General features: G+C 34.7%; 1 protein-coding gene across 2 annotated transcripts in view; it reads right to left on the bottom strand.

Annotated features, from left to right (window-relative positions):
* Nucleotides 1–1846: 1846 nt before the first annotated feature.
* Nucleotides 1847–24458, bottom strand: part of ACAP2 (ArfGAP with coiled-coil, ankyrin repeat and PH domains 2) — a 163895-nt gene continuing 141283 nt past the window's right edge. Inside the window, exons 14-23 of one of the 2 annotated variants that reach the window (XM_082839792.1) lie at nucleotides 23029–23237; nucleotides 22619–22688; nucleotides 20806–20897; nucleotides 18894–19078; nucleotides 17648–17740; nucleotides 16402–16589; nucleotides 15871–15980; nucleotides 14481–14591; nucleotides 12204–12265; nucleotides 1847–6321 (exon numbers count right to left, since the gene is read on the bottom strand). In XM_082839792.1, coding sequence (XP_082695918.1) covers nucleotides 6221–6321; nucleotides 12204–12265; nucleotides 14481–14591; nucleotides 15871–15980; nucleotides 16402–16589; nucleotides 17648–17740; nucleotides 18894–19078; nucleotides 20806–20897; nucleotides 22619–22688; nucleotides 23029–23237 — 1221 coding nt within the window. In that variant the 3' untranslated portion in view covers nucleotides 1847–6220. The remainder of the gene's footprint in view (nucleotides 6322–12203; nucleotides 12266–14480; nucleotides 14592–15870; nucleotides 15981–16401; nucleotides 16590–17647; nucleotides 17741–18893; nucleotides 19079–20805; nucleotides 20898–22618; nucleotides 22689–23028; nucleotides 23238–24458) is intronic. The other variant, XM_082839793.1, reaches the window with a different exon arrangement.

Genomic DNA, 24458 nt, shown 5'->3' with positions numbered 1-24458 from the left:
GGAAATTTTTTAAAGTGATAAATAGAAGAACCTATAGAGACTCAAGAGATATATTAGCCAATTACAATGAATGGAACTTACATGAATTCTGATTTGAAAAATCTTTTTTTAAAGAACACACCTAAGACATTGGGAAAATTTGAATATTGACTATATAGTTTCATATTTTAAGGAAGGTGATATGATTTTTTTAAAACAGTCCTTTTTTTCCCCCTTTATGTTTTTAACCTTTTATTTTATATTGGAGGAGAGCTGATTAACAAATGTTGTCTTAGTTTCAGGTGTACAGCAAAGTGATTCAGTTATACATATACATGTATCTATTCTTTTTTGGATTCTTTTCCCATTTAGGTTGTTACCTGATATTGAGCAGTGTTCCCTGCAGTTACACAGTAGGTCCCTGCTGGTGATCTGTTTTAAATATAGCCGCGTGTACAAGTCAGTCCCAAACTCCCTAACTAACGCCAATCCCCCACCACCCTTCCCCTCTGGTAACCCTAAGTTTGTTCTGTTTTCTGTTTTGTAAATAAGTTCATTTGTATCATTTTTTTTAAGATTCTGCATAATAAGCGCTATCATACGATATTTAGAGACACACTCAACGATTTGTTGAAATGTCTGGCATTTGGTTTAAAAAAAAATGAAGAGGAAAAATGGGTGGGAGTATAGATAAAACAATGTGAGCCATGGGCTAACAGCTACTGAAGTTATTGTCTCTACTTTTGTATATGTTTGAAAGTTTCCATAATAAAAACATTTAAAGAAATCCTTCCCAAAGTGATGCAGATTACTTAAGGACTTAGAAACTTGTTCCTCATTTATTAAGTGAAAGAAGCAGTTGGCAAATCAGTATGATCCCATTGTATATAAATATAATACATACACCCAAAGGTCTAGAAGGGTATATACCAAAGAAGTAACAGCTTGCCCCGTACTTGGTAACTGTCAAATAGAACTTCCTAGGATGAATATGCTCTATTATCTGCCCTGTTCAAAACAGTAGTCACTGGGCACATGGCTAGTCAGCTCTTAAATGTGGCAATTCCACAGATGAACTGAACTCTTAATTTTGTCTTTTAATTAAATTTCAATAGCCACATGTAGCTAGTAGCTACCATCTACTAGCCACACATGAACATCATAGGCAGATGACGGAATTAGGATGGAATTCTTTTTACTTATCATTACTTAAACATTTTTCTACGATGAAAAAGCACTGTTTTGTAATAACGAAAAGTAGGCTGTTTTCATTGAAAACATTTACTGTCAGTTTGGATTCTCTTTGTCAAAGAACTATTATGAAAATGAAATGAAGTGGAATAAAGCAAATTACATAGAAAAGTTTTAAGTGTCTGCTTTCAACTAACTTTTAAAGGAAAGGCAAAAGCAGACAATTCACTGCCAGGTCTGTTCCTTCAAGCCTCTATTCCTTCAATCTCATTTCATGCAAAAACATGTTGTTTGTTTGTTTACTAAAAGGATTGAGTGTAAATGTGTTGCCTAGATTAGAAACTTCAACAGATATCTCAATCATAATAGAAAAAAATTAGAGCTACAGCAAAAAAGGCCTTCTGTGGTTTTTAGCTAATGAACTGGGAGCCATACCGCTCTGTGATCAGGCAGAAGAAAATATTTAAAAGATCAAAATGGATTTCATGGTTGAAGCAATCAGCAAATAGGATCAATCTGGACCAGTGTGACAGCGTTGGAAAGGAATACAGGACCTTAAACATGACAGTTGTTAACAGGTATGTCTGCAATTGTAGTTCACAATAAAGTGGAAGTCTGAGCATAATACAACTATGCCAGAGGTGAGATTTTTATTGACTTGACATAATTTCTTGGCATACAAAGAGTTTAATCAGGTATAATATTTACAATTCTTACATAATATACATTTTAGAATAACTATAAAGATAATGTACTTTGTTCCATTTACAGTGACATCCTACAGTAAAACTACATTCATGAATTAGATACAAATAAATCCTCTACATACTAATAAAAAGTAAATGGATTGTTGGTTATACATTCTTTAAAATATACCTTTTCACAGGTAGCAGGAAATATTACATGTAATAAGTCTTTATGACTGGAATGATCCAGAAATATCACAAAGCACGAGTAAACACATATAGAAAAGTAGCTCATCACTTCCAAAAGTTAACCTTTAGCCTTTGTGTAAAATAAATGGTGCCAACATTCTTTATAATGTAGCGAGCTTTCCCTGTTTAAAATGAACACCCAAAAGGTGGGAGGTGTGTTGAGGAAAAATAAGAAAATCTAGTACATAAGGTAGTGAAAAAAGCAATGTAGAGAAAAGTTTACTTAATCAAACCTTACTTCCCTCCCCCCATTACCTTATTTTAGTAGATAATTTATGTAAATAGAAAAGGATGCCCCCAAAATCTTATTTATAGATGTCAGGATTTGGCCAAACTGAATCCATGCCCCTTTTAGTTGTCTTCGTTTAGAAGCATCAAGAAATTGATAAGCATATGTGAACTAGAATTGCCTTTACAACGTTTTGCCTTCATCAATGTTTGTTATTGCAAATATATACAATTCCCTACAATTTAACGTATTTAAACCCTAATCTAATCCTTCAAAGTAACTTTATATCCAGGTTCTCCAGAATACTTGGAGTCTTCGTTATCAAAGCACAAGGAAAGCTGGCAGTCATTATCCAATTTTGCTGCTTTACAATGATTTCAAATCATTTCATGATATGACTAAAGTGCCTCTGACTACTAGTCAGACAGGGGTTCTGGTGTCAGCTACGCCACCAACCAGCAAACCAGTGACCTGCTCTGTAAAACAAGAGGAGCAGCCCAGGATCAAAGAAGAGACACTGTTGGTGCTCTTAGATTAAGATCTCAGAAGTCCTACTGTGAGTAACGGCAAAGCACACTGTGAGCAGATGTGAGCAGCGGAACAGTACACCAAGGGATGCTGTTACAGTTTCACCTTGTTTCGTCCCACTCATTTTATTTGTGAGGAGCTCTGAATCCAGTAAGAGTAGTAAGTAACTAGTCAGTGCTCTTTCCACTATATCATGCAGGTCTGAAGTCATTCTGAACAGACAATTCTATAAAAATATAGCATTTTTCCAGCTCATGTCCATAGTCGAAAGTGCTATCAAACAGAAAAGTTAATTCCACAATATAAGAGTGATATGGGAATGTCTTATTCAAAATGGATAGTAAATTTAATCTTAAATACAATTTGGTTTATCGTGACCCCACTTCACATGTGTAAAATTATATTTTTAAAATACTGCTTTAACACATCACAAACTTAAGCTGTCCAGACTGTGAAAGTATAAGTTTTTTTCAAAATGCACCCATGAAGAACCAAAGTAATATTCCAAATAAAATCTGTATGTTTTACAAAGTAAACACCAAAGTTGATTAAAATCTACAAAGACCAGTATAAATTAGGTAAACAATGTAATATAGTGAATCCCTGGAAATTTCTGAATTTCTAAGGATTGTACCAAAGGTAATTTTTAAAACCTTAGAAATCTTAAACATGTAAGTGTTACAATGAAAAAATTGCAAATAACTATGCAATTACCTTTAGTCTAGTTCTAACATGAAACTGTATTTTATGAATTCCTCATAGTACTGCTATTCTTATTTTCAGATTACTCTAACTTTTAAGTTAATGAGTTAATGGAATAATGACAAGGAATCAGAAACTAATACCAGCAGATCAGTGCGGGAATGAAAACAAAGGACAGTCAAATTGATTTCTGAAGCCCAAGAGTATGACTAACGTTGTTTAAACTATAATTTATCATATGATACTGAATAATTCACAGCATAATGAAACTAAGATTTGTTACATACTACAGAAAGGCTATTAGTTGACACAGCTAATTCACCTTGGTTAAGAGCCAACCTACTCTGTAACTACTTGTAACCATTAATTTACTTTAAAACCTTGCTGTTACTCCTGCATCATTTCTGCCAAATTTAATCCAAATTGGGTCTCCGCATATTCAAGAAGTCAAGCCACAGAAGTATATTTTTGTACGTACAGGCTCCCTGTACTGTTAAAGATTTCACTTTCTCTGAAGATATTCAGAACCATGATCTTTAGTGTACTTCAAATACATCTCTAACAATTAAATTTAAGTAGACACTAATTACTGCCACATTAACAACTCATGACTGAAGCCACAGGAGTTAAGAGTATGATCAAGAATTGCTTGTACAACCAGAGATCCCAGAAGTGATCTGAAGACCAAAGGCTGTATCCAAAAGGTAAACTGCCTAGGCTTCCTCAGATAAAGGTCAGATGAATTCCTATGAGCAAAACAGGAATAGGCACTACAAAGGAAAAGTGAGGCACTCTTTTCTCTTTTTTTCTTTCTTCCTTTCTTTGTTTCTTTCTTTTCTCAACATATTTCCTTCTCCTTGAGATTTTCGGACAATTAATTTCAAAGTACACTAATAAAAATGCTACAAATCAGACTTTTGCAAAGCCCGGTGACCTGTGACTCTGAGGTGAAACAGGAAAGATTTAAGGTTCCTGGTATTGTTGCAATTAAAATACAAGGCTTTGGAAGTTAGCATTTCCTCAGAAATAATCCCTAAATATATTTGTATCCTTATCTAATACACAGCAATTATTACTAAATAAGCATTATATGCATGCAATTTGGCCAAACAAATATGGAACCTTTTCTGTGATATGAATTTATGTCAGTATAATTCCTGTTTAGACAGATTCTGATTTGATGTTCAGTCAACTTAGAAAACTCTACTTACTGGTGGGAAAAAGTTAGAAAATTTATTATCTACCCAATGAAATATAATTTCTGTACTCATTTGGCAACTCAAGTTTAAAAACCTCTCATTTAGAAACTGAGTATCAATAATATTACTTACATGTAACTTGAAAAAGAAAGTTAAACTTAATTATGACGATATCAGAAAGAAACCATAAGGCAAATTACTTATTTTATACTCCTGACAAGATACGTCAATCAAAGATAGAATCAGACTAATCTGTAGCATATACCTGGAAAATTAGTATACCCATAATATTTTGGAATTCAAGGGTCTGTGATCCATGTAACCAAATACTAAAGCTATAGAGATGCTATAATTTAAAAGAATGTATACCGTGTACAACAAGTACACAGGAGATGTTAGAAGAATTAAAAAGCAATTTATTGCTGTATATTTTAGTATAAACTAAAAAAACTTGAGTCTTTTTTACTCCTTTTACAGAGATATTTTTCCTTTCACTAGGAGCAATAGCAAAATTGTATCTGGAAAAGGACACATTTCAAATATAAAAATGTTCTACATTATTTTATAAGTCAACTTTTTGATAGTTACAACTGATGAAAGCATAATTTTGCGACATTCAAGTAACCTTTGAAACACAGTTTTGTTACATCAATAAATTTGTCAAGGTTTTAGGAAATCAACTAAACAATGAAGAACTACAACTTCTATGAGATTCTTTTGGTAATTAAAAAACAACTATTGTCAAGGGTTGTTTTTTTTTTTCCTTCATAAAATGGAATAAATCTAAAGGACTGAGTTATGTCAATCTGCACAGCCACTGTATGTACGTTAAAGTACTGGACAATAACTGAGGAATATAACTGCATTTTTGAGCAAATGGGGGGGCATACATTCTCTAGTTCTAATAATTAAATTACATATTGTGTATATGACAGCTAGGCTACCAAGAAACAAACAAACAAACAGAAAAAAACTATTTCTGAATCACCAACATCAGGGAAGCTAAAGCAAAGACATATTCTCAAGTCAGGCAGGACATCAGGCTCCCACTCGATGCCGATATGCTTGATTGAACGATCCTGGGCACAGTGCACAGAAGAAAAAATTCAATGCTACCACCCACTGGGAAAAAAAGATTGTTTTGTCTAAACTCTTAGCATCTTGTAACCTAGAGATGGCCTAAGTCTAGATTTAAATTTTAATCTATAAAAAATAGCCCTTTAAACAGGCTTTAAAAAAATTTTAATAAAAGAAGTCTTAAAGTAGGTTCCTCTCCCAACTACTAGAGATCTATGTTTTGATTTATAAAAATATCAATGAACAGGTACCTTTTTCCCAAAAAACTCAATAGCTACTAAAAGTAAGTAAGTAGAATTAAAGAAGTAAAAATCTGTGAGCTTTCAAATGTATACTTTAGGGAGTCACCAGATTTACTATTTTCCCCTTCTTAAAAAAACTCAAAATTTCTGTGAATCTTGCTGGAAACGATTTAGTTTCTCTGGATTATTGGATGCCATTTGGGAGAAATCACGAAAAATATCCTGGTAAGTTTCATCACCTGCATGAAAGTAAAATGAAGAGACTTTTAAAATGTACACAATTGAAAGTATTAATAAACAACATTCATTTTTACGACTAGTAACTATTTTATAATTCATTACATTAAAATTTTGTTCAGATGAGCATTTTTGGAAGAAAAAAGACCAACTAAATATAAGTGCTGGAAAAGTATACAGTGGAAGAAAAAAAAAAAACTATACCTGAAAAAAGCACCTCAGATGCAGCCACAGAGGAAAGTTCAGAGTTAGAAAAGAGCAAAGATGCAAGTGTTTTAAAGCAATATAAAGAAATACATTTATTAACACATGAGAAATAGAAGTCATTCTAAATGAGGTAAATCACGTCATTCTAAATAAACAAAGCATTCTTTAAATAAATATTTCCCTTGATCAAGGCCAAAAGAAAAGACCAAAAACAAACACTAATGTTTCTGTTGGATGCAAGTTATTAGCAAGACAAAACTAATAACCATGTGGGAAAAAAAGCCTCATATTTTAATATTATCTTTTAATTAAAGGCATTTTAATTTAAATAGCATGTGAAAAAGTAAGTCTTTACTCAAACTTTAATTCTTAACTCAAACTAATGCACCTAATCCACTTTTTACTAGGCTTATAAAATAAAGCCTAGAAAATGACTTTAAAATCATGTCACATTTAGTCAGTTTTTCATTTAGTGTAGGTCCTATGAGCAAGGATGCTATGACAAAAGGGGAATAAATATCAAAGACATCTGTTAAATTAGAGTAATACAAATGTTTATACGTACAAATATGCTTGTAGAGAAGATTGTAGATACTGATATTATAGTGGATTGAATACTATTTTTCTTGCAATGAAAAACTAAATATATAACACACATAAAGGCTAACTCCTCAGACAAAAGATTTGTATAAAATGAAATCTTATTTTCAAGATGAATCATTCATCATGAATGCTTCCTGTTAAACATATTAGCTTTATGCAGAAGCTGGGCATAATTCTGTTTTCTGATTTAGAAAACAGAATTTAGACTGTCAAATACTGTTTTAGATGATTAGTGTTGGAACATGGTTTTATAATTATTCCCCATAAGATACCTTGCATCCATCTTATTATACACTCATTGCTACAGTTGTTGTTAATAGTGCAGTAAGTTTTGTCAGCTTTTAAAAAGTGAGATTTTTTTGAGGCAACAGATGTCATACCAAAAGCCAGAGAATTAGAAAAAATCTGGGGGAGGGGGATACAGATCTAGTAAAAGGTCTAATAGCATAAACCAAGATTTTCAATTAAAAAAAGTTAATGCTTTTAATATTTAGTCAATGTAAAAAGCAAGTTATTAAAATCTCTATGTAGTTTTTCATTTAGCCCTGGAAATTTTCTCATGACCTGAATCAATCAATCTACTTTAAAAAGAAAAAATACAGTAAGAAGAGAATCTTAATAGGTTGGCTAAGAGTAACATCTAACTCATATTATTGTTACTAAAACAATAAAGGTTGATATGGTGGAACAATGGGTAAGACAATTCAATTACACCCATGTTTCATTTCATAAAAGTTTACCTCACATTAAAAGACAAACTACAATCTATTCCCATTATTAGCCACTCTAAAAGATATAAAATAAACTGAGAAGAGACAAACATTAAACATCACTTAACAAACCATATAAAATATTTAAACTTTTTTCTTATTCTTAGATGTTGAATTCAAATATTTAAAATATTTATTGTAAACATTATAAATATTTTAAAAATACTATTTAAACTGGAGAGTCTGGAGTTTTACTTTCCAAGAAAGTGTAAAGTGCAGATTATAATACAAAAATACCACACTGGTTTTACCATTCAACACCAGAAATAACTTAAAAGGCACACATTATACATTCAAGAAGAAATAGGAAGAAGTATCTAATAGATGCTAATGCCAAATAGTTTACAGATAGCACCAGGTGAGCAATCTTAAGTATTACAACAGTACAATGGCAATATATGGCTTCTACTATTAGCAATGCATATTTTGTATAACAGGTTGTGAGATTTTTTTTTTTCTTTTTGTGGTTTCCCAGTTTTTGTTTTTAAAGTATCTACTACACAAGTACATTTTAGTAGAACCATTGTACCATGCAAAACAAATTATAAGCTTTTTTTAATTCACTGGATTAAATGCTTCCTTGAAGGAAAGTGTTGGTGCTACACTACTCATTGGTTTCACTTACCGAATACATTTTAAAAGAGTTAATACAATACAAAAGGAAGTCTCACCTTCACACACATACACAAAACTTTTTGTTAACATTCAGTTTCTAACCAAATGTTAATTAAGGGACTTATCAATATAATACCTTTCTTAGGCCTCAAAATGTGTTGTCAAAAAGCAAACGTTACAATAACAATAGTGACTAAGATATTTAATATAGTTAACACAAATTGAACTTCAATATGATTCTTTAAATACAATTTTAATCATTTAGAATGTTTCCCACGGCAAATATAACTTGTCTACACTACAATACATAAACAATGACCCAGAATATGTTGCCCTGGAAAGTTCATATGAGTACATTTAACAGTCTATTATAAACAGTAAACAACTAACCACCCAATATTTGTAATACTAAGTTATATTCTTTAAATTACTTCATCACATTTTATTTCTCTTCAGAAAGTTAACTTTTCCATGTGCCTGGACAGTTCTGAGTTTTTTGAAATGTGGACTGCTATATTTCCACTGATAGTTTAAAACAGTTCTTGATTTTTGGTATTCAGAATAAGCACTGCAACAGCAGTGATGATCCAAGATTTTGCTAATTTTGCTCTCAAAATGTACTCCCCTCAAAGATAGGACAGCTTGTGAGACCCTACTCCCAGGTGATCAGTGTATGATCCTGCCCCTTCTGGGCTGATTACAGCTTCCTTTTTGTAACTGATTAGATCAATGATCAATCTTCATCAGCAACATACTCACGTAACCAGTAGTGGTTCACTAAAGCAGTGATTTTCAACTGGCTGAGAAACTCTGCCAACAATCAAGAGGAGTCACAGAGCCAGAGACTGTGGGAGCCACCAAACTGGTTTCCAACAATTGAGAGAACGGCGTGATGTTGCACCCACCCACCCAGTCCTATGAGTTGTGGGAACTGACAAAGAAGGATACATCTTCCCTTCAGGAAATGTGTGCTCTTAAGTCGCCTTGCAAAAAACAGGGAGTCTCAGGTCCGTAGGGTTGTAGACAGAAAGTTCAAAAGTGGGGTTTCCTAGACATAGGTCCATCATTCCCAAAGATTATATCTGAGTCTTTTAACGGTAGGGCTCTTCATAATGAAAAAATTGAAAATACCCGCCTTTTAAAACTACCCAGAATTCTGAAGTTTTCCTTCTATTGCTAGGCAACAAAAAAAGGATCTAGATAAAACAACCAACCAAAATCTATGAGAGGGAAATTTACAGCAATAAGCAGAGAAGAAAAAAGACCTGCTGCCTGAGCAAAAATATCTGCTCTCCCAAGACTCATAAAGGAAAAGAAGCCAGAGAGCAATTGCTGAGCCATTTTACCATGTCACCTGTATAAGTATAAAGTTGTTCTGCTTTAACTACGAGACCCCCAAATGAATTTAAAATCTAATTATTACCAAATCAGAATCTCATTTTATTCTGCTGATATACCATTTCCAGACTTCTGATCTATTTTTTAATCTTTTCTAAGCTAAAATTTGAGTGGTAGGAAAGCTTGTTTTTTTACTTTTATTATTTTTTTTTTTGCAGTACGCGGGCCTCTCACTGTTGTGGCTTCTCCCACTGCGGAGCACAGGCTCCGGACGCGCAGGCTCAGCAGCCACGACTCACAGGCCTAGCCGCTCTGCGGCATGTGGGGTCTTCCCGGACCAGGGCACGAATCCGTGTCCCCTGCATCAGCAGGCGGACGGACTCTCAACCACTGCGCCACCAGGGAAGCCCAAGCTTTTTTTTTTTTAAATAAGCCTTTTCTTCAAATTTTCATTCAAATAAATTGGAAAAATCTGTTTTTCTACTGTTGAGCGGAAGGTATATACTCATAAACGTATACATAAAATGACAGTGAAAGAGACATTTGAATGCTCCTAGATGGGGGCAGAAGCCCGAGCAGTTTAGGTGGAACTAGAAGCTGCAAGAACATAAGAAGACCTGTCCTTCCAAGCTTCCCAGCTCCAGAGAAAAGTCACCCACCGACCTTCTGACTAATCAGCTGGGTGCAGCTTCATCAGCAAACACCTTAAGAAAACATTTACACTTAAAATGTCAGGAAAAAAAAAACTGTTTAACTTAAAATCTTGAAGTTCACTCTTACCTCACGAATCAGGTCATAGTCTTTGAATAATTTTCATTTTAAAGTGCTTAAACATAAAGGCCTCAAAAATGGCCTAGTAATACTATCACTTAAGTGTATATCTGTTACAAAATTATAATGTATTTAAAGTCTAACATTCAAGTTTAAAACAAATGGGTGAAATTCAGAATTAACGCTGAGACTTCACCCTTAATCAGCACTCTTACATCTTGGTACATCATGAGTCAGTAGTACTGTTTGATCCATAGGATTAAAGTGGGACACCCTAGATTAGAAGTATCTAGCTGAAGTGCCTCTATGCTCAAAGTTCTTATTTGTTCCTATTAAAGTAGACCAAAAATAAGTCATAAATACAGTCCTCTGAGAAAGGAATGGCCCCATATTTATCTTAGTTATATATTAATCTGGCTAAAATAAAAGTAAATGGCTGAAGCTAGCATAAAGTGCAGAAATTTCAAAACATACTTAAACAGGAAAGATAGATGATATCACAAGCCACTTTTAAAATAATATATTAGTAGTCATTGAAAAAAAATCAAACATACTCACTTAAAACTGAACATTCTCAATTATTTTAGTCATGAATTCCTAAAATTTTTAACCAGCATGTATATGAATTTAAAACAGATAAATTAGTAATTCATATACTCAAATTCATGAAACTGGAGATCTAATTATTACTCTCTTCTTTGTGAAAAATGTCTAATCAGGATATGTTCATCAAAGAAAGAAATCTGATCAGCAACATTTCTTGCTTTTCTTGACATCTCGACTCAAAAATTACTCAAAATGAGAATTGAGCTGATCCTGAGCTCTCTCTAATAAGAATACGTCTACTTTGCCATCCATCAAGCTCATGAAATATTCTTCTAAATACTTCCATTTATCCAACAGATATTGTACAATTACTTGGGGCAAAGGTACAAGATAAAATTTGACCTTTTCCCTATACCTTTTAAACTAACTCCATTTGCATTATGGACTTCTTAACCTACTGGTAAATTTTATTCTTAAACCTTCCACTCATTTTTAGATCAAATACGGAACTCTTAATTTAATAAACTTCTTCTAGGCATTTTCCATACTGACTTTTATATGTCAACACATAGTGATTTGTTTTTTTCCCTGAACACAATTTATAGAAATTCCCTGAATAACAAAAAGAAAACAATTTTGTTATATTCACTTGACAGCCAAAAAGAAAATGACTGCTGTGCTGCTGTAAGTGTATAAAGATATGTTATCATTCCATTCGCCTCTCTGGAATGTATATGGAAGACATCTGTACAGCAGATAAAGAAGTCAGCAGCCAGAGTTAGATACAGCAAGTAAATGTGTTCTGTAATAGGAATAGTTACGGATTTTTAAAGGCTCGGGAGTGAGCCACTCCCAAGAATTCAGTAAGTACAGTATATATACCTAACAACTCACAATTTACAAGTAATTTATAAAAACTCTGTAGCATTAAGTTAGTTTGCTAAAGAACTATGAATCTTCCAATTGTAAACTGATAAATTCCTGGATGCATTTCTTATACTGCATTTCAGTATGGTTATTAGTAGAATATTGACCTGGCTGTCCATAAAGTCCTTCTGATTCCCGCATCTCTTCATTCATTCTTGCTAAACGTAACCTAAAATTAAATAAAAGAATTTTTTAGATAAGTTATACAATATAAATATTCATAAACTAATGAATTACATACGCAGCTAAGACGTATTCATGTAATTTTTTCTTTTACCAGTATTTGCCACTGAAACAAAAGTACTTTTAGTTTATCAGGTCCAGCAATCTGAGATACAAAAATAACTGTATTTTATCTTATACAATTCTCATGAGAGAAGACAATAAAAGACTTCTAACAAGGGCATTTCACTTCTGTTTAAGCAGGTTCCCGGCAGCACCTCTAGCAGCTTACTTCCTCCAGACACAGAGAATTCCTGGCTCCTAAAGCAACCTGTCAAACTTTAGCTGCCAACTGCTGAAATTATTGCTTCTATAGAATGGAAGCAACAGCCTGTCATAAGTTCATTCTGGTTCACCCTGAGGTACGGTAGTTCCAGATGTATAAATAGCACGTGTTATCTATAAATATTAGGGATATATTCTGACCTACAGACATTATAATAAGTGACCATAGGTTACCAAGATTTTTGCATGGTTACCATATTGATTATACATTCTTTTTTGGGTTATTTATCCTGGCAGCAGGAAGACCTGTAGCACTGGATTAAGGAAACAAGAATTTCCTCTCATTCTCTTACTGACTTTAAGCAACATTTTGAAACAGGCAAATGTTACCTGTGGTGCCCCTCTCCTACTCTGTACTTCTTGCCTGTCCTCCAGGCCGCCAAATCCTCAACGCCTTCCCAGACTTCTGTCACCCTCTTCTAGCACGCTCTCTCTGGCAGTTGCCGCATCTGACATGGGCTTTTTTTATCTTCAAAGTACCACAATTCCCTGCCATTTCCTTTCCAACCATTGTGTGAATTAATAATAGCAAGATAAGTCTCCCTTTTTGGTATTTGGACTTTTCACAGAGGATGCCTGTTTCAAAAAATTGTAAGTGAAACTGACGTCCTCATACAAAGTAAAATGAGAAAACTTAAAGACAATTTGGGACCATATTTTGGGGGAAGAAGGCCCATTACTGTAAGAATTGCCTGGGAAGCTGCAGCCAGGGTTAATTTCTCTGTATATCACTCCTATCTTTTCTTTAATAACTTATCTTTCTCCAATTTTAAGTCTATAATGATTTAATAGATCTAAATTTTCCTACAATAGTCTCCATAATAACAATAACCCCTCCAGTGAGGAAAAGAAGCTAAGTACAGAGAAAATATGTCTTGCTCTTTTGTTTTTTCGTTTTGTTTTAATCTGGCAGGGGTCAGGGAGGGGTGATATATGGCAAGTCAAGAATTCTCAGTGGGAGCTCAGGAGTTCACGACAGTCAAGGGAGTTTCTATCTGTAAGTGACTGAAATTCAGTAGTGTAGATGGAACTATCTCTACTTATTTAACAGGGAATCAGCAATCCTGGGCTTCATTCAGAATAGACTGAATAAGCGATTCATACAACATATGCTTGAGACTCCCTACACAACAATAAAGTGTAGGTGACAACCACATTCCTAGATTCCAAGTGTAATGAACAACTCTGATCTAAGATGAAAATCAAATAAAGACCTCAAGATTCTTTCTTTAGTAGGTCATGTTAAATTGTATTCAAACATTCCAAAACAAATATTTTTACCTCAAAATAGAGGACTCATACGAATAATTCTTTAAAAAAATAAGTACAAACAGGTCCCCTAATTATCACTGCCCAAAGGAAATGCAACTGCAAAAGTTACTAACATCAATGCAGTTGGCTTCCCTGCTTATAATCCTCTAATTCCTGAGGCAGTCGAAAAATTGCCTGTTACTATACCAATCCAACTCCCACCCCAGTACTGTACTGAGAGTTAAAGAATCAGAAAAGTTACTGATTTTCTGTTCCTACTGGCCAGGCAGTATAACAGAAGTGGCTAAGCACATGGGTTTTAGAGCCAGAATTCTTGGTTTCAAATCCCAGCCCTACCACTTACTAGCTTCTCAAATTATTTGTGGCTTGGCTTCCTTATAAAATGAGGCTGATAATAATAAAACCTTCCTCACAGGGTTGAGGTGGGAACCAAGTAAGTTCATGTATGTAAAGTGCTTCATACATTTAACGTGCTTAGAGAAGTAAATGGCTTCTAGTAAAGGACCAAGTTTAAATTTCATGCCTACACACGAAACTCTACGTTTAAACACTGTATTAAGTAATACGGTGTATGGAAAATAATCAAGTGAAAAGAAAACACTTACAAGGTCACTATATCAGCGTTGGCTGCTTCCACAGCTATACTCAAAGGGTCCTTCCCTTCTTCATCAGTGGCATGTTGATTGGCACCTCGTTTTAGGAATAAACATACCTGCCTGTTTAAGGGAACAGTGTTTATGAGATATTGCCGATAAGAAAAAAAATTAGTATTCACCTTAAGAAATAAAAAGCACTACTTAAAGAAATAACATTTTCATTAGGAAATTCTTGATTCATTCTACAAAGATTTATTGAATATTGACTCTAATAATAAAAATCTACCATGATCAACATTTTATAAATCTTATGAAATTTTCACATTTAACCTGATAATATATAGCATAGTGAGATGTGTAAATTATGGTCCCTACCCTCCAAGAATATCATAAAAAGATGTACACAGATAACTATAAATGTAAATAAAACAAAAATCACTCAAGGTCATTATCTGGGAAAGAAGAAAGCCAAGGCAATGTTAACATCATAATACATTAACGATAATACAACAGCAACGAGTGGGAAGTAATCTTGCCGCTGTATTCCACAAATATTCATAACTTGAAGAAACTGACAAAAAATGAAAAAAAATGAAAATGAATAAATGGAGTCTATAAAGTAAAATGGGAATAATTATGATTATGAAGAAAATACAAAGGATGAGTTAAATACAACCATTTTTAAGTAGAGAAAAGTTTTTATGATAAAGTTATTGAACTGAATCTTCTTGCTAATAGAGGGAAACAAAATAAGCTATGATGAAAATAGAAGATGCTATAAAATAAACATTAAAAAAGGACAGTTTCTTGTTTGTCCAGGTAATAAGACTTGGAGATCCTGAGATGTTTTATTGAAAAACAATGACCTATGACACAAACTTTACATAAGGCCAATATTTTGACTTTATTTGTACCCTCTAGTAGAAAGCCCATTTTTACGGCTTTATTGTTCTGTGAATCTAAATATTGCTCCAGAAGACACACATCAATAGCACAAAATAAGAATTAACTACCTTGTGGGAAAACTAAAATTTACAAAGTTACAAAACTCTCCCAAAATGTATGTGCTATCTACATAATGTATGTACATGCATAAATATACACAAATACAGACAAGTTGCCTGATGAAATCACCACAGTTTTAAATACTAAAACAGATCTATATAAAGAATTAGTAAAGTTCAAAGTAAGTTTGGCAATTTTCTTATCTGAAAAGTAAGCATATCTTTTTTCTGAATGAAATTTTTAAAAATTTTAAGTTCCAGCATGAGAGCATAAGTCAAGGAAAGTATAACTTTATAAGCTCTAGCTAACAATCTTAACCTGAGAAAGAGCAAAACATTATTTCAAAATAATTTTTTCAAATAAAATCTACTTAAATATATAAGCACTAGTTTACCCTGTGTGCCCTAAGACAGTGGCATGGTGCAGTGGTCCCCGCCCTTGCACATCTCTCTGGTTCACATTAGCACCATTCTGAAGGAGAAACTCGCATGTCACCAAAGAGCCCTTAGAGGAAAAAAGAAGATAACAATGGAGAAAAAGCAAACAAACAACAATATATTTCTATTAACAGAGTATTTACTTTACTCTAATAGCCTTTCTATTGTATTTTCCCCAAAAGAGAAAATACCCCCCTGCAAAAAGCAGAAAAATGATAAATTATATTATTTTCTTCCCAAGAACTACTTCTAACTGGGATTCAGTTTGTGATCTAGCAAAACCCACTACTTTCATTACTAGAACTCCCTCATTAAGAAAAAAGATTGAGCTTATACAAAGTGATGTTCAGAAATCACTACTAGCTGCTGCTTCTATTTTCTATCCCATCTCTTAAAGCAAACAATAATGTTAAAGCTATGCTCAAAATGAATTATGATTTTTTTTTATGCTCTACTACCACTGAAGACCTGAATTGACAAATTCATACCCCTAATACAGCCTGAATAAGTGGTGTTGCTTTGTTTTCCTCAGAATTAGCCCAGTTCACATCTGCGCCATGAGCCAAAGCTTCAGCCATTTTAGGAAGATTTTTTTCATACGAAGCCCTATAAAGCTGGAGTCCTGGATTAAGATGTTGAGAGTCGAGAAACACAGAAGAATCCTGCCTTTCTGTCTCTGAAAAGCAAACACAAATACATCGATAAAAATGAGCTCTTGGCAAGGAGGGAGGGAAAGAATGGGGAGTCATTGCTTCATAGGTACAGAATTTCAGTTCTGTAAGATGGAAAGAGTTCTGTGGATAGATGGTGGTGATGGCAGCACAACAGTGTGAATAGATTTAATGCCACTGAACTGTACACTTGAAAATTGTTAAGATGGTAAATTTTACGTTATGTGTATCTTACCACAGCTTTTTAAAAAAGCGAACTCTTACCTGTATCACAGTATGAAAGTTGTGACATAAGAAACCACTAGTTTAACAAAATGAGCTAATGGGAGATGTTCACAAAGGAATCTTATTTCCTATAGACTAATCACTCTCCACAACCTTCTTCTCTTATAAATACATCGACTAGTACACCAGGCCTTTATGGTCTTGCCAGTATCCAATGGATAGGTAAATTACTCTGTATTAGATTAAAATTAGGTATATATGAGTATAAGCCTGGACTTAGAGACTCAGAAGAGGCAGTAAGAACCCCTAAAGGATTTCACTACTAGACCAAACCTCACTTTATTCCTAGAATGGTCCAATACCATCATCACAATTTGCAGTACAAGCAATTCAAATAATTTAAAGAATGCTTACTATCCTGAGTATTCTGCAAGATCATAACCACTGAAATCATAAAGGAGAGAATATAGGAGGAAAGCACAGGTCAGAAGAAAAACCTAACTTGGGGGGGGATGTGGGGGATTTGCTGATCTCTTTCTCCTGATAAGAAAAGACAGCCACAAAAAAACATAACGGGTAGTAAGAAATACCGTTCACGTGGATTAAAAATTATCCTTAGCTATTGACACATATCTTGAGGCTCAGAAAAATGTACAGCTAAGAGAGAACTTCCAAATATGAAAATAGCTGCTTTCTCATTCAGCAGTATTAACTGCCCCTTAGTACCTTCTGAAAGACTAACCACTTCCTTCAGAAACTGTTTAATCAAACTTGGCATTTTCCACATGCATTTTTCAGCAAACAATACCAATTAACATGGAATTTCACCAAAACTCACCCGGCTCATATAAACTATTGGCTGACACTGTGGAAGGTAAAGATTCTCTTCCATCATCAGAGCTCTGCTGGATTCCACTGTCATTACTTTTGACTGTTTTAAAGAAAAACCAGCTAGTGATTAAAGTTTGCACCATTAAGAAAAAAAGTCCCACAATCAATGAGGTTTTAAAATGAGCTCTGATACATCAACGTGATCTCAGCCACCACCAGTAGAATAAATTTACGACAATTTTAATCCTTTGGAACACTTCACGTATCAAAATATGAATCAGTCATGAAGCCTGGCAATAAACTTATTTTCAGAGTCGCAACATATCTCACTACCCCGTAATGTGTCAGGGGTAGTAAAGAGTTAATTTATCGTATGACTGTAAGTAATGTGTAATTCTGAGACAATGGGTAACATCTAGAGAAATGGCCACACCGCACAATGACCACGGGCACAGACTTGGAATGCTCCACAAGAGTAGTACTTACTACTACGTAGTTTTGAAGAAGTATCAAAGTAGGAGAAGAGTGAATCTAGCTCATCAGGACAGAACAGAGACTCCCTCCTGGCCTCGTCGCTATTTACAGCAATCACTGGGGACATGCAAGTTAGCAAAGCACAAAGCAGGCCATAAGAAGGGAAAAGGGCAGGAAAAAACGTTACTGGGAAAAATTTAGGAGGAAAAAACAGGAAGGCTATTAGGTGGTTAATCAGATATTTAGGGCTTTTTGCATGACAGATTTGCAATTCCCATCTCCCCTTTCATTTTAAGCAGTTTTATTCCTTAAGAATATACACATTATGGTTGAACCTTGAACAACACAGGTTTGAACTACGTGGGTCCACATATACTCAGATTTTTTCAATACTAAATACTACAGTACCACATGATCTGGGATTGGTGGCATCCACGGATGCAGAACCAATGATACAGAGGAACTGCAGAGCAGACATGGAGGAAACGCATACATGGAGGGCCAACTACAAATTATATGAGAAGTTTCAACTGATTGGAGAGTCAGTGCCCCAACCCCTGAGTTGTTCAAGGGTCAAGTGTACCTAGAAATGTGAATTATCAGAACACTGCTTAAATTTAACTGTTTTAAAAACAGAGAAATCCAATTTTTCTGTAGGATATACAGAAGGAAACAGTTTTTAGCATTTAAAAAATCTACAACAGCTACTAATTCAGAGATTAAGAAAGTGACTTCAGCTTAAGAAAATATTTATATAGATAACAAGTAAACCGTAATACCTGAACTTTGGGGAGATGCTCTAACTTGTTCACTTGGCCCAAGTTTAGAAATGCTCAGCCTCTTTTCTTCACAACTTTTGGAGACAATCTGTTTTTCCTGCTCAGGAGGTGATGATGATATAGAATATTTATCCACAAATTTTCTCTCCACATATTTTGCTCTGATATACGCCTCTTTCTCCTGTCTGGTTGGTATACATAAAAATGTCATGATGTTCTGCTTAATATCTTAGCATGGCTAATACTGAAAAGAAGCCATTACATATTGAATTTTTCAAAGAAAGTCACTAAATGTCATACTAGTTAAAACTGAATTTGCAACATTCTACAACATGTTTTCCTTCCCAATATTAAATGAACTATGATTTCATGTTTAAATGAAAAACAAACAATAAAATGAAAAATCACAAGTATTAACATGGCACTCTCTTATTGTCTTAATTTCTATGCTCATTCATTCCCATATATATTCTCTTTTGCTTTTTACAGAATGAAAAACATTACCAAGAAACTATTAAAATTTACAGAAGTTAACTTTAATTCCATTTTTACTCCGATAAATAATGTCACATACTGAACTATCACTAGTCATGACCATAATTCTTCGTAAGACAACTACTTCAAAACAACATAGCATTTCTAACTTAAGGGGGACCAAAAAAGGTATCACATTTAAAATTTTTGATTTATGATACAACTATAAAACACCAAGTTTGTTCTATACCTTTTCTTACTTACATCTTTCTAAAATGCCTAGGTCTTTGGCTAAAATAGGATATCTCAAGGTCTGAAATAACTCAAACAGACATGCTTTAGCAAAAAAATAAGAATCTGATTTAAGTGGTATTGGTTTAGAGGGCAATAACTTTTTAAAAGTATTAATTATCATAAAAATATAATCAAACATAGGATTATGGCAAATAAAATTTTAATACCTAATATAAAGAATCATAAAGTCTAAAAATAACATGAACAACAAAACTAATTATCTACCTTGAAGGCGGCCACTTCGTTCAGAGTCTCCATATATAGAATTGGAAGTAAAATTTCAAACAGAGCAATTAAGTAAGTACTCTCCCCTACCAGAAGCTACCCTTTTCATCTGTAATTCTTCAATATAATAATGCCATGTATGAAATACATAATTAACAAATATTTGCAGAACGAAGTCAAACAATGTGATACTATTCATTGTAGGTAGTAGAAACTTGATCCTTGGAGACATTAATGAACAGATTAACTCTTTTTAAAGGCCTGCCACTAACAGAACTTTGTCTCCTTTAACTGCTAGAGTTTTTATATTCCTATGTGGAGCCTTTTTTTTAAATTAATTTATTTTTAATTTATTTATTTCTGGCTACTTTGGGTCTTTGTTGCTGTGCGCGGGCTTTCTCTAGTTGTGGCGAGCGGGGGCTACTCTTCAATGCAGTGTGCGGGCTTCTCATTGTGGTGGCTTCTCTTGTGGAGCATGGGATCTAGGCGTGCAGGCTTCAGTAGTTGTGGCATGCAGGCTCAGCAGTTGTGGCTCACAGGCTCTAGAGCGCAGGCTCGGTAGTTGTGGCCCACGGGCTTAGTTGCTCCGCGGCATGTGGGATCTTCCTGGGCCAGGGCTCGAACCTGTGTCCCCTGCATTGGCAAGCCGATTCTTAACCACTGCGCCACCAGGGAAGCCCCGGAGCCTTAATTTTTAAGATTCTCTCTCATCTGGAGACTATAATTTATTATCTGACTAGTAAAATATAATTATCTAATTAACAAACCCAAGAGAGACACAGCCACATTTTAACAGAAGCAGTAATGATCTCTTCTGAACAGTCTGCTTCAATAATACATATCAATTAAAGTGAAATAAAATAACAGCTATATTCAAGATGGTGGGGGGGGATGAGGTAACACATTAACACAACAGTACCTTTGTCCTGGTTGCGGTTTCTTTATTCCCATTTTTTCCACATTAGCTTCATAAACTCTATTCATAACATCATTCCCCAACTCACACATAAGCTGTTTGGCAGAAAGACAGAAAATAAGCAATAATTTCCTAAAAAACACTATATAAATCCTTAAGCAAACAGAGCTACTTAGTTCTTTTTGCATGTTCTGCAAATGCTCATTTCACAAAGATGCTTAAAGTTAAAACAAAAGGAGACAAGGACTGAGAGCAATATCACCATTTTGCCATTCTTCACCAGAATACCTCCCCTAGAAGATTACTACTCCTTAAGAAAGCGTTTCTCCTCACCCATCTTCTACCAGATTTCTATCCCTTACTGTGGCTAGCACAAGACTACACATTCACAACATCTGCTAAGTTAACTGAAAAAAGAAGCCTAAGTCCAGACATGGTAAGGTTTAAACAACTCAGAATTGAAGCAAACTATTTTTTCCTTACACTTTATTTATAAGTATTTCTAAATATTTTTAAAATGTATCAGACAGTTGTGTTTCAACCAAAGCTTCTAAACTGAATCCACTGAGTTCATATCTACACGCAAAGTTGATGCAGAAATTAGATTGCTAGCCCCCACCCCCCACTTTCTTCTCCTTTGAATTCATAACAATTTATGGAATCTATTGAAATAGGGCTCTACCACAGGAGCCAACTTAATCACTTTTCATTTAGACGTTTCCACAGTGATTCCACAAAGAAAACTTTTTACTTTACTTAATTGACAGGATTATTGGTTTATTTATGGATTGAAATAAAAACACAAGCACATTAAGAACACAATTTTCAGACAGAAATAAATGTAAGATACACTACAACCTTTAAACAAACGTATATTTTTTACAGTATGGTAAACTAAATGGTGGGAATTAAAATGGGTATACTATTAACCAGTATAAATTTTGTAAATATTAAAAACCCAGTTGTGATATAAAATCATTTATGACATTTTCATAGATATGAATCCTTACACAGGAAAAAGGATGTCTTAGTCTGATGACTACTACCCCTTAAAAATGTAAATTTGCAAATGTGTTATGCTAAAATATGCAATGATAATGACATGCTATACCAATCCGTCACGCAGCTCACTATAGCAATATCTAATATTTTTAACAAGAATTTATGTAATTATAAAATATAAAATTAAGGCACAGAATCTAAGATAATTTGTGAGAAAACAAAAATGCAGGGGTGCTGGTTTCCTTAAAAAGTGAACTGACAGGGCTTCCCTGGTGGCGCAGTGGTTAAGAGTCCGCCTGCCGATGCAGGGGACACGGGTTCTTGCCCTGGTCCAGGAGGATCCCACATGCCGCGGAGCGGCTGGGCCCGTGAGCCATGGCCGCTGAGCCTGTGCGTCCAGAGCCTGTGCTCCGCAATGGGAGAGGGCCACAACAGTGAAAGGCCCGCGTACCGCAAAAAAAAAAAAAGTGAACTGACGTGGAGTTAAGAGTGCTACATGATAAGCTTAGCAATTTAAAAAACCAATAACAGAACACCAGATTTGCCAAAATAACATCAGATATGTTCCAATACAATTTAATTCACTGTTAGCACTGAGAAACTCACACATTTGTAAAACCAGATCTAAAATCTTGACTTTGGGGGATTCCCTGGCAGTCCAGTGGTTAGAACTCTGCCTTTCCACTGCAGGGAGCACGGGTTCAATCCCTGGTAGGGGAACTAAGATCCTGCACAGCTATGTGGCAAAAAAATAAATAAAATCTTGACTTTTATGTGAAAACATAAAATATTTTTAAGCAAATATTCATTTTACCTTTAAAAGTTCAGGCTCCCAGGTGTCTAAAGTTAAAGATCGTACTTTTGAAAAGTGAACTCCAAGACTCCTAAGTGGGGAAAAAAAAAGATTGCATTAATATATAAAACTTTCAAGTCTCTATTTGCACATTATGCAAGTTATTTTTCTCTCTTAATGTGACATAGTCTCTAATATAGGCCTCAACATATACATAAATAGGGACAGATCTTCTAGTTAATAATGAATGGTGAATCAAAGTCCTCAAAAGTACTTCACAAACCAGAATTTTATCCACTTCATAAAAGATACAAAAACACACTGGCAGTCAAACTAGGCAAGTGGGAAAGGTCCTCTAACCAATGAGACACAGTAATTTACAATGTGTGTTTAACGGAAAGAAGTCTCTCATCCTGGGCAGGCCTACCCACCGGTGAATCCCAGAACACTCGATACACAGGGTGATGCCCAGGTTGATGCTGGCCCACCGTGGGTCTGCCAGACCACAGTCACAACAGCTGGCATTGCCAGGAATACACTGGACTCGCTGCAATGCACTTTCTCCTTTCAATAATTTATCTTTTGACTCATTTCCAGAATCCAGGCTTCCCGTGGATGGAGATGATTTCTTATCCAGCTTCTAAAAGAATTAAGAATTATTAAAAAAAAAAAAAAAAGGATTGTAATACTACGTTGCACACTGCATGCTCCAAACAAATGCTTCTAATCAACAAATTGAAGGCCTATTATGGGCCTAAGCCAGGCACTGTTCTAAGCACCGGGGATTCAAGGATGAAAAGATATAGTTTCCTCCATCAAATTGGCCTTTAGTCTTGTGGGGAGAAACACATTAATATTGAAAAATAACCCGACACAATGAATGTATGTACAAGATAAAATGGCAAAGAGAAAGGGGAACAGTAAATTAACACGCAGGATGAGAGACAGAGAGAGTACACGTGAGACTATAAAGACTCAAGAATAAAATAAATACTATTTTATACAAGTTTTTCCAAGGTATTCAATGAACTGCAAGCAAGTTGTTTCAATTACTGCAGTGAATTACTGAAAATGATATGGCCTTTTACTAATGAGGAGATCAATTGCATAATTATAATTACGAGTGAATCAACAACAGAATGCACGATGTCTAAAATCTCAGGCGAAACGAGGAGAAAAGCAAAGGTGGTAGATAAGCAAAAACTTAATTTTTTAAGTGAACAACAAAGTCTATACCAATAACGACCAAATACAAACATGTAGTTTGGGGATCCTAAGCAATTAAAGATATGACCTAAAAAGTCTTCTGGTTTAAAAACATTTCAACAAGCCAGTATTTTAGTATAAAATCAACAGAAATATAATTTGGCCCTTGTCTTGCCCTTCTTGAAAACTCAATTCAATAGCCGTTAGGTGGGGCTAAGCAAAGAAAGTGTGGGGATACAGTATGCCAGAGAGGACTCATCTGGGTGAGGAGCATACCCTCAAATGAGAGTGACCCTGTGCAGGTTGCTGTTCCCAAGCAGCAGAAGGAGGGTATTTGCATAGGGAGACAGCCCAACAAAGGAAATGAGAGCCTGAGGATAGAGAGGAACTACAAAGTGGGAGTGCCACCTAGTGAGAGATGTTAGAGCCTGGCAGGTGGGAAATGGCAGCAGGGAAGGGATATTGGTCACATACAGGGGAACTGATTAGGTAACTAAACCTGCTAAAAATAAGTGGGAGCCAGATTTCTCACTGCAGAGAAAGGGCTCATTTATATAAAAAGGGAGAGAGTTAGAACAAACCCTGTTATATTAAATTAGGACTGGAAATACCAACAGGTGCCTTAATGGTTTCAATACAAATAGATACATAAAGT

Source organism: Leucopleurus acutus (assembly GCF_964270905.1).
Source record: "Leucopleurus acutus genome assembly, chromosome: 5".
Taxonomy (NCBI): domain Eukaryota; kingdom Metazoa; phylum Chordata; class Mammalia; order Artiodactyla; family Delphinidae; genus Leucopleurus; species Leucopleurus acutus.
Note: the sequence above shows the minus strand (reverse complement) of the source record. Positions and strands in the feature narration are given on the sequence as shown.